General features: G+C 31.7%; 1 protein-coding gene across 1 annotated transcript; it reads right to left on the minus strand.

Moving 5' to 3' along the window:
* Positions 1 to 10,444: 10,444 nt before the first annotated feature.
* Positions 10,445 to 10,763, minus strand: LOC125503719 (phospholipid phosphatase homolog 1.2 homolog; the record flags this gene model as incomplete). Its single annotated transcript, XM_048664455.1, is given in 1 exon segment — positions 10,445 to 10,763. A coding segment is annotated over 1 exon segment (291 nt), but the record flags the coding sequence as incomplete, so codon positions are not given.
* Positions 10,764 to 11,800: the final 1,037 nt, after the last annotated feature.

Genomic DNA, 11,800 nt, shown 5'->3' on the forward strand with positions numbered 1-11,800 from the left:
ACAGGTTTACTGATTCGGTAGTAAATTTTATCAAATGGTGCAGTGATGGACAAGCTGAGGACTTTTGTACAATTTCCGAAATAAACTGTGAATGAAGCGAAAATGCATTATAACGAGTGGCCTTTAGAGAAGTGAAGCTTTAAGAATCCAAGTGGCTGTAGACAAGATAGAGAGCTTTTTGTTTTAATCATTTCACTATTTTCTGTCAAGTTCTTGGATTCCTTTACCTGTTTTAATCTTTTCATACGTGTAAGGGTCAAGCGTAAAAAAAGATTTTTCGGACAAAACAAGACTTTTTGCTGACTACTTTTGAACTGTAACTGTAGAATATATGACGAGGTAAAAAAGTAATTTGTGCAAATTCCGCGTTCATGTTATTTCAACCTTTACTCAGATGTTCAAGACTAGCAATGATGAGAAAATTAAACACAACTTTTACTTCGGCAAACTTTTACCGTTCCTAAAGCAAACGTGCTGGCCCTAAGGATACCGTCACGAACTCCCTAAAAGTCTGCGTTTGAAGAAGGGATTTATTTTCAATTTACAAACGGGATTACGACTTGGGGCTCGATCTCCGTGACGCTGCCTATTTTCATAATATAAACGAATTTTTCAGAACGGCAGGAGACGTGAAATGAAGGACCAATGGGATTTTTTTCAAGACGTTTTGTACATATTTTAAGTCCAGTAGATTTTCAGACCTGAGAAAACGAGTAACAGTTGAATGATGAAAATTCTTTTACTTTGCTACAACCACCAGAAGAACTGGGATTTAATTAGTTCTCTTTGTGGATAAACAAAAGTTTAATTTTTGGGCATTTTAACTGAATTTATTGCGACAAAGCCAGTCAACATATTTAAAATATTTGATATTTTTTATGGTTTGTTAACATCATAATTATAAGTTTATGAAAATTAACATTAACAAGTTTTCACTCACTACATTTTTGTAAACTTTTCCTTTGGAAGTCAATAAATTTTGAAGACGAACATAACTTGTTCACTTTGTCTTTTTATTTCAATACGTATGGGTCTGTTGAACCAGTTTCCTAACAATAATGCGAATAGTAATTCCTTTTGTCTTCACTGTTAATTATTTTTGACTTGTTTGTCATCAACACACTTCACTCTTTTTTATGTAAAGTTTTATTTTAATAAATCTTTTGCTGAGTGAATTGGGAAAAATCGGTTATCATGGTTTTTATTCTGCAAAAAATAAACAACGCCAGTCACAGTAAAGCCATTTGGGGCTTTAATTAAATTAATTAATTTTGCTGATGTTTAACTAATTTTTATTAGTCGATATTGTCTATTTGCTTATAGTGGTTCTTTGAATAAAATTTAAAAATTGCCCACGGTTTAGCAATAACACTCCCCAAAAAATCCACTATTTTGTAAAATAACATTTTCTTAAGTGTTTCTATAAACCTACATAAATATTTACTCAGTATATAACACGTACAGTAAATTTATACAGAAGAAAATTTTTATTTTATTATGCGCGTGTCCTCATAAATTGAATAAAAAGTGCTTTTCGCCTTATAATAAAAATCGCTTGTGTCTATCGCATTATAAATTTTTAGTCAGCGCCAGCTCAGCTTTTTAAATGACCCTCTCAACACCATGAAACCCCAGAATATGCCAAGGCAAAAATACGTGTATCCTTCACATTTCGCCTTTCAACACTTTTTCTCCCTCGGCACATTCTCGTACATCTTACCCTTCCTCACTTTATGAATCTGCCAAAGATATAAAAAAAAAACAACATAGAAACTGGCATGTAATAAAACAAGAAAATAAGCATACCATGAGTATCAATTTTTGTGCTTTTAATCTTGGTATATTAACGACGAAAAGGAAAAATGCTGGTAAAAAAAGGGCTCTTATTACAGAGAAAGAAAATAGAATAGAAAAAAAATAAATAAAATATATAGATAGTTAATGGCGCTGCATACATAAGCTCAAAATGTAATGTATGTAACGTATTGGATTTGGCTAAAATTTCAGCATGAAAAAAATGTTTGAAAGTTAAGTCTTCTGATACAAATTACACTTAAGATGTGTACACCTATTTCTTAACGCATATGCATAGTTTAAAAGAAAATCACTTTGAATAAAAACTACAATCCTATCGGTTTTTGAACCATTGAACCTCTTGAGATAATCGTTGATTTCCATCGCATACAGTCGTTATGATGTTGCTTATATTGTAAATTGTTCGAGGCTGCTTAAAACATAGGTATAATTCGAGTTTCGCAGATTGCCTGCTTTTCTTCAAACTTATTTAAACATTTTATCATCAATCGATGTAGAATAGGTGCAGGTTTAATTTAAAAAATATAATAACTTCTACTGGGCCAAAATTTGAAGAATGATCAAAATTAAATCTAGAATGTTTTTTTTATGTATTTCCGATACACATGTCCTAGTGTCTCCATCGACAAGAGATTCCGATGTAAACAATACATTCTCATATGCAGCAAGCAAAAAATAAGGACAGCAACTCATAATACAGTTTTTGGAACAGCCATCAATCTGAAGTGTCCCATGTCCATTAATCGAGGCAATTTTTTCCGAACGCAATTGAGCTGGAGTGAATCAATATGTGGACGCGTTTCATGGCAAATCGAGCCATCAATAAAACTTTTAACGAAACAATTTCCAAGCCGATTCGCTTCGACTTCATTAATCAAAAAGTTGAGAAACAATTTGCCCCGACATAAAACGCTGTTTGATGCCATCACCGAACTATTAAAATTTATAGGCGAGAAAACTTGAAAAGGCGCATTCTCATCGCATATTTCAAAAGCGTATCAGCAGTTTTTCGTTAAAGCTAAAGAAAACTGGATGAAAGTGATCGAAAAGTATCGCAAAGTACAAACATTTTATAATATATTGAGCGAAAAGGTGAAGTTTGGGTGCAAAATATAGACCGAATTTAAGGCAACTAGATAATTAAAAAATTATAGATAATTAAAAAACTGAAAGGTTTTTGTTCATTTTTCCAATGTTTATTGCATGTTTAATTAATTGCACTCTGGACATCGTATTATTGTAACAGCTGGTGAGGTTGCCGGTTTTCTCTCCATTGTATGTTTTGAGCACAAAATGTAAATAACTTGAAAAACATTTTCAAATATTACATTCTAGCATTTACCAAGTCAGCAACGCAATTTAACGCAGCACGACTCAGACATTTCATCAAAATTCCTCACCGACGTAATATGCAAAATAACCTTTTATAAGTAGATAAAATGACTTGGAAATATCACAACTTTAAGACCGCTTCAGCAATTCTCAAATTATACTTTATTGTCAGATTTTCTTGGCTTTTGTTGATCCGTCTTCGTGCAACTGTTTCAAAACATTTATTTAGTTCGGTTGTATTCAAACAAGGAGAATTACGCATAATGTTATTGTTGGAATTTAAGGTTGAAAAATGGAAAACGGTTTGAGGGACTAAACAGGATTTTTTAATCATCGAAAAATGTTCGAATCGTCATACTTCTAATTATTATTTCAATAAGTAACATTTGCAATTGAAGATAATTTTGGTAAGTTATTCTTACTTTTTACTTACTTAAAGTATCAAATGTACAAATCGGATCAAAAATAAAATATAAACTGAAATCAACAGTAAAAATAACATAATTTATAAAGTGAACATATGAACATATAAAGTGAACATAAGTTTCATATGAAGGATACGGAAAAACTATTTCGAATCAATTATAAATTATGTGAAGGAATGTAGAACATTACCTCCATATTTAAAGTTAAATTAACAGATATTTACCTGTTAACTATATAGTTCAACAGTGCATTTAGTCATTCAACTAGCGCCATACTTTTCAATTCCATTATGATTTTCCAACTTTTCCTTGTGAGAAAGAGTTTATGCGGCAAGTTTGCACGAATAGATCAACTCGAAAGTTGGAAAACAAACTGTCCCGTGTAAAGCAGACATCCGAGATGCGAATGTAGAACTTGCCATAAAATTGCAACTATATGTGAATTAAACTTTATCTTAACACAATAGCAGTGTTTTGTGCACAAAATCTTGATCAGAATCAACCACGTCGACAGCATATTAGTTTCTATTGTTCTGTTACTTTCATTTAAACTGCTTTGTTTTGTTGTTTGTCTTTCTTTTAATATTCGACAGGTTTAGGGGATACGGTAACGGTGGAAGTCTTCCGTGATTTCGTAATAGATTACTTCCATTTTATATATTTTTATTCTTTTGGAGCAGCAGGATTCATTATCAGCAACGATTAAACATTGCAACATTTTAACCAGCAAAACCTGTCAAGCCGAATATATTAATTTCCGCCCCGTTTCTGCCATTTCCATTAAAACCGTACCGCCTACCGTTGATAATGTATTCGAAAATCGTTAATAAAATATCACTGCGCCGATACCGATTGCCAAATATAATTTTCAGCCGAAATTATTACTCTATCGTCTGTAAAAATGCGGTTTAACATATGATGTGTTTGGGTAGATTTTATGGGTAATCAGGTCACATCTGAAGAGCATAAAATTTCAATTTGACAAAATAAATCATCTTAATGGGATTTATGGATCACAAGTTTGGCATGAAATTTTCAGGGACGATCACTTTTTAAGGTACAAATTTTAATAAAAAATTTGCATATTTAAATTTTTTCAAATTTTAGTTACTTTTGCTGGAAACTTACAGATCGTTCATGTTTATTATAGATGCAATTATTTTTCAATTTTGGAATAACATGTATATCTTTAGATCTCAAGCTTTCTGGCAGCTTAAGAAACCTCACTGTTGCAAATGAGACGTAAAAGTTTCAAAATACTCAAATCTTGCAATAATTTTTCCTAGTTTTGGAGAAAAGTGTACGTTAAAATAAACGGGTTAATGGTTAATACCAACGAATTTACCAGTCCCAGCTGCACCTATAAATAGTAATAAATGAAAGCGAAACAAAAAGATAAAAACATGTTGGTAGAATGTAATTTATTGCTATCAATTAATCATTCGATTAATCGCCATCAAAATGCTCCCAATGATTTTGAAACATGACCATTTGCAGTAGAATTCCAGGAAATATGGACATGTTTGCATCGTTTACGATCATAAAAATGGTTTATGTGAAAGAATGCACCTTTTCGAAATTTTATGTTCATACATGACATGCCAGTGTGTTTTGATAATATATGGTTTATAAAGTTTCAGTATACTGTTGCTTGCACGTTTAATACTTTTTAATAAGTTTTTTGAAATGCCTTAAATTAAAAGTTGAAAGGTCAGTTTAAATAAATTGCAAGTTCATTAAATACGCATTAATCTTGATAGTAATAATTAGATTGTACATTTTAAAATCTCCAGTTTGCTGAGTTCTAACGCGTTTAGACAAAATACGCACGAAAGAGTTACGGAGTAGTGAATGTGGTTTAACTCCATACATTTTACCGCAGTGTCGTTTATTTGCCGTTCTCTCTCCACCTCATTGCATTCGCATTTGCTGTATATTTTACTTCCCAAACAGCTGAAAAGTTTCGAAGTTTTCTATCCACTATCTGATTTTTTTCATATAATCAACTGAAGTCTTGAGTATGCTGAGGACGATTAACGAAGCAAGATATTAGTTTTAATTAAACTAACAGGGCAACTATTAATAATAAGAAAGCAATCGTTAATTCAGATTAGTGTTCATATGAAAAATTTCTAAAAAATATAAATTTATGTTTACCAGTTTTGAAATGATCTTCTTCAGTGTCTTACTCCTACTTCCAAACATGCAYGTTTATAAAAAAAAGGCACGTAAACCAAAAATTWGTGACTAAAATCCAGMTTTACTTATGAGAGTAAWACTAGTTTTGAAWATTGAGACTGATKSAGRTYGATGAAAAAAAAAGACAATWAAAACGTACATTATTGGAAAAGCGTGTCCATTATGATCAGCTAAATATAACGGTACGCTAACATTAAWCTTTTTAAGTTTTCGMMWATTWTTATCTTAAATATATKKTAGCTTTTTGTAATTAAATTCTATAATGAATTAACATTATTTTTATTTCTTGTTATTCTATATTTTTGGCAACAATCACAAAARACAACATTTGCTATATTTTTAAGCATAGATTTTAACTAAATACTTTCCTTTCSTASATTGAAATATTKKAAAAGSKKGTMYATTAAGCACTGATYWGGTYTAAATTTTAAAAAATTAAAAACTRGTAAAARYTMACTAWTAATYTTGAAGTTWAAKTTTTTGAAACAATTACTAAAAATCTGTACTTTTTCGGTACTCTTCAAACWATTTGAAGCATTTTGGACGGACCACGCYTTTCCCAAAAGCTCTGYRTATGATAARTATTAATATATTRKTGTACGTAAAATGCATATATTTTTTTCATTAYASATGTTTAGATTSTTCRCAGMWAATCAATAATGTGAACTAAAWKTTRTTKCATAKTAAAGTGKATGTCATACGCCCWCAAATTATGAATACTTTYCTAGTAGAAGCATTTTGGACGGTCAMTGCCTTTCCCAAACGTATCCTGWATTGTSCCAACGTATATGATMAWTMTKAATAYAYTGSTRTACGTARRAYGSATAYATTTTTTTCATTATAAATGTTTAGMTTGTTTYACAGYARATCAATMATGTGAAYTAAATGTTGTTGCATATTGAAGTGGATGTCATACGCCCTCAAATTAKGAAWACTTTCCTAGTCACTGTTTAAACTGATTATGTTTATTAAATAATAAAATGTGTGTCATATATAAGGACTATGCATGAAATTATATTTTATCTAGAAGCACAAGATGGAAATAGTGTGATTTGATGAAACTCGATGTATACGATTTTCGAATTTTGCTGCTGGATTTGCTATTTAATCAAATTAATAATTTTTTTAAGCACACATATAAACCAAAATTTTACAGTTGACTATTTAAATGCAACTGAATTTTCCACATCGACAATTCCTATAGATTATCAAACTTTCATTAATTYTAATGAGCTTGTTATTGAGTAARAACAACATTAGTGACAATATTAATAAWGATTTTTCTTACCGTGACTTCAAAAAATTACTTCTATTCACAATTATCCAATTACCGTCGCAATCAAATAGGATTGTTAAATCAACCGGACGAAAAGCGCCTTCAGCTATTACTTGAACTTCATAACACATTTTCGGGCAAGTTCCATAAGAAAGTGTCGATGGTGATTTGAAAAAGGCTCAAAACTGGTAGGATTTCATGCCGTTATATAATCGTTGTCTTTTCGCAAAAAGTTTTTCAAAAGTTTCCATAAAATCTTTCTATTTGAATTCACCAACTTCGCTTAACAGTCATGCAGAACGAACATCAATCACAAGCAACTACAGTTTTTTTATAATCTGCATTCAAGGATATTCTCGAAACTTTTATTTCAGTGGCTCAAAGAATGTTAATGGCAACATGTAATTTTTAGCTTCATTACAACTTAGACATGTCTACTATTATTCTCCAGTTCTCCAGGTGCTGCTTCTAGAGTAACTATTCAACTACCACCGCAAACAAAATTCTGCTACATTTCTTCAAAAAAGCTCAAATGTTCATCCAGAGAATTAACTGAAACTGGCTGCACTAAATCGATCTACTTCCTTACCGTGTGAGTATATTGTGTCATAATTCACTCGGAATGTACACGAGCACTCGGCTACATCTTCTTAAGACCGAAATGGCGTTTCATTGTTCACCAGCTGGATTCTGGATTATTAATGTGGCAATCATGCTGCCGTCGCAACATCAGAGCACTGCCGACTCCAGACCGATCTGGATGTCGTGCGCAACCGATCCCTATCGACCTACCAAAGAACAGAACGGACAAACACCAATTGTCCCAAATAGTACGTAGTTTCGGTACCTATGTGCCATCTTCAGACACTCTTACTTGTTTCTTGGATAATACACTTCAGCCGCTGACTGAAAGTGAAAGTTATCGACCTAGCTTAATGTTCCAGACGCTGGCGTCAAGAAGAACAAGTTTTGAAATTAATGAGAATCGACATTAATTGTTGTTAATGTCTTTCGAAGCTGCCAGGTAAATCATCTGTTTGCCATTGAAGAACACAAAAGTTGGGGAGTAAACTTTTCAAAGCTTGTTTTTTTTGTTTTTCGTCAACAAACAAAACATTGGTGTGGACAAAAAGTGTGCTTTAAACTTAGTTACATGTGTTAAATCCTTCTGCTGAAGGTTTTTTAAACTCTCAACAAGTGTTTCGAAAAACTGCGTAAGTTTAGGATCCGTAAAAGAAGTAATGGTCTAAAGTAAAAAACTGTCAGTATTTCCATAAAGATATATTTATATAAGCCAATTTTTTTCCCATTTTGAAATTTGACGGCAAGCACCTTTGCTTTTTGCGAAATCTTCCAATCGGACAATTGGTCCGAACATAATAATACTCAAAAACTCAAAGAAATATTTCGCGTAACGTAACTAAAAATTAGCATCATTGTAATAAGGGAGTTTTTTAAGTCGTTACACACAAACATGAATTTTTTTTTATGAGTTATGCGTAATTGTTTAGTAATTTTGTTTGGAAATTGTGCAAGCAAATGTTTGCTGGCAGTAATGATAAAAGCAACTGTAAGTTATAGGTTGTATTTTGAAGCATATAACATTTTTGATTTAAACAGAAAAGCTAAAAATTCTTACACTCTTCCAATATTACTTTTCATTTTCGTACATTTTTTCCACATTATTTATTTTGGAAAATCTCTATGGTTTGAATAAACTGATCTACTTTTGTCAGCCTATAAATCTAAATTCTTGGAGTTTGTTTTGGTCGGGTTGGTGTATTGTATTTATTTATCTTAATATAAAATTATTCAAACTTTAGCCATTCAAGCAAAGAATTGTGCCTGATGTTGAATAATTCTAAATATTAATTGATAATTAGAGACAATAAATGACTGAAGCCCAGGAATTGATTTTGATTTGGAATTGAAACACAGTCAGGAATGTATGTACAAATTCTAAATTTTTTAAAAAGAAAAAATGCTAGGATTTAAGTGAGTGTTTGTTACAACAATACATCAAAATTCACCCTTCTGCCTTGAGCAAGCAAGCAAGCAAGGAACTTTTCCATAAGTGGCAACGATACCCTTCTAAAAGTCATAATAATATAAAAAAGATACAAACATTTTCGAATTGGACAGAAAGTAGGAAAAAACTTAATTTATTTAAAATGGGAAATGCGTAGAACTCGAGTAAATTGGTGTTTTTTGTTTGACATTTTTTTTGGTTTTTGTCAATTATTTTACATATAAAATCTCTTTAATATCATCCTAAACCGGGCCATACAAGTAGAACGTCAGTTTTTAATCAGCTTCCTGCTTGTTAAATAAAATTTGTCAACATATATGCCGGATGAATGTCTAACGATTTCTTCAATTCTTATAAAACTCCCAACAGACTATGAAAACACCTCCAAAAAGAAATCAATCGCTTCCAATACGCAGTAATTGAAATACGACATTGAGAGTATTGATGTTTTATTTTTAATTTCTAAGGCAGTTCTTTTTACAAAAAGACTTCGGATTTTCCAGTTTTTTTAGATAAAATTAATGAGAAAACCTTGAAATTTGGCAATTGTCTTTTGGCGTTAGGTTCGTTTAACGCATTTTCCGTACATGGAGTACAAACAGCTTCAAACGATCCAAATGTATATCCAATAAAGAAAAAGGTAAACTTCAGAGTGATAGGATTTAGCAATTACTAAAAACGTAGAGGATTTTCTAGTTCGAAGCGTCCAAAGTTTCGTAATTAATAATGAGGGGAGCCCGAGAAATGAAGCTGTCGAATAGAAATACATTTGCAGACTGATGAAAAAAACTTTGAAATTTATTTAAATATGCTTGTTTCAAAAATTGTTCTTTCGTAGCTTAAGAGTTTATAAAAACTATTCTTGAGTGTACTAGTGCAAAAAAATCTCTGGTTTTATTAACAATTTACTTGCACGAATACAAGCATATAGAGGACATTTTCGATTTGTTTTAACGCCGTAATGATATTTGGTTATATTTTTGCATGTTTTACTAAACAGCCCTAAGCGTGTTAATCGTTTTCATGGAGCGTGAACTCCCACGTACAGGATGTTTCTCTGTTATGGCCTCTAGCAGCTAAAATACGTTTTTAATTTCGTTATCTAGCTATTTCTGGGCGAGCTGTTTAGTATGCGGGTACATGTTTTCAGTAGGCGGAATGAATCTCCATGCTTAATACATTTTCACTGGAAAAATGTTTAAAAACACAGCCGCAGAAATAGCAGATTCGCTTGTTTACATATCCATTTGAATAAAGGCTTTTTTTGCTGTATTCTGTGTTTTTATAATAGCAAAACTCTTTTGACATGTTTTTACTTTAGCTCGGTATAAATGCGCAAAATGATGGTAACTGAAATAACATTCAATATTTTCTAAAATATTAATTTATTGGTTAACTACACTATACAAGTCTCGCAGGTTTCCTTCATTCCATCTTCTCCGAAATTCATCTGATCTGATATGATCCTTCGATGCAAAATGATTACTTGGGCATGAAGGACTCTGATAGTATAAGCAGCTCCAAATAAGGCAATAATTGTTCCAGTTAGCACGTCCCACCAATGGTGTCGTCTGTCCGTTATTCTGGTCAAAGAACACACCAATCCCATACAAGCACAGATTGCAAATAGGAAAACTTTGAAACTGGTCCCTGCTTTATGAGTCGGTAATCGAGACTGTACAATGTACTGAAAAGGAGGAAAAATTTTCAATTGGTTAAGAACTTCGACGCATTTTAAACTGTAATGGAAGCCTGGGTAGGAAAATGACCCTGTTATTATAAGTTTTGATGTATTTTCTGCTGAAAGTTTTCTTTAAACCATTTATAAAGTAATTATTGTCTGAAATTCTTATTTCTGCATAAGTCAGTTTAAATGAGTAACAACTCGATTGTTCTTGCAAATAGTAAAGTAGCGCATACCTTCTTGCTTTTTTGCAATTTCAGTTTTTGTAGTAACAGTGTAAATATTTTAACCTTTGATATTTAAATTAAATAAATCTAGCATTGGCGAATTATTAACGTAATTAATTTTCATGTTCACTTAAAAATATATCCGCAAATGCTAGGTTTTCGAGATACTGCAATACTTAAGTACATTATTTTCGATTTGCGTGTATGTTAGTATTCAAATTTTTGTTTTAATGTTGTTTGTTGTCTTAAGTTTCTGCCTGAGTCTGTAGATATTTAATAGACTGAAAAAATTAAAATTTTGACCTCTGCACCTCAAAAGCCTTGATTTGCTGAGCTGTGCTTACATAAACTTTTTCTTCTTTTGGCGGTGGAGGATCAAACACCCTGTATCAGTGATTATCAAAAATTATCAAAAATAAACGCTGAATACAAGCGAACGCGCTGCATATAATTGGGGATAATTGCACAAGTGCTTCAAAATTACCGATAATTTTGCATGAAAGCTTGTTATCTAAAAACTGCATGAGTTTATTCTCATATTGTGGCGAAAAATTTTTCGTTCCAATGTGAAAATAAACGAATGCAGTTTTTACAAGACAACAAGCTCGAATGCAAAATTATCTGTTTATTTTGATGCACGCGTGATATTTTGATGAATATTTCCTTCGTATGATAATCTATCCGTTTGAAGTGTGCAATTATCGAAAAATTACAGCGCTAATTGCACAGTGTGCAATTATCACTCAACGATAATTGCATTGTTTACAAAAAATATTTGACAGGTGTCTTTTCATGTTGAATTAGACATAAAAT

The sequence above is a fragment of the Dendroctonus ponderosae genome, unplaced genomic scaffold (assembly GCF_020466585.1).
Source record: "Dendroctonus ponderosae isolate FM_Combo_2020 unplaced genomic scaffold, Dpon_F_20191213v2 Dpon_F_20191213_268, whole genome shotgun sequence".
In the NCBI taxonomy this organism is placed as follows: domain Eukaryota; kingdom Metazoa; phylum Arthropoda; class Insecta; order Coleoptera; family Curculionidae; genus Dendroctonus; species Dendroctonus ponderosae.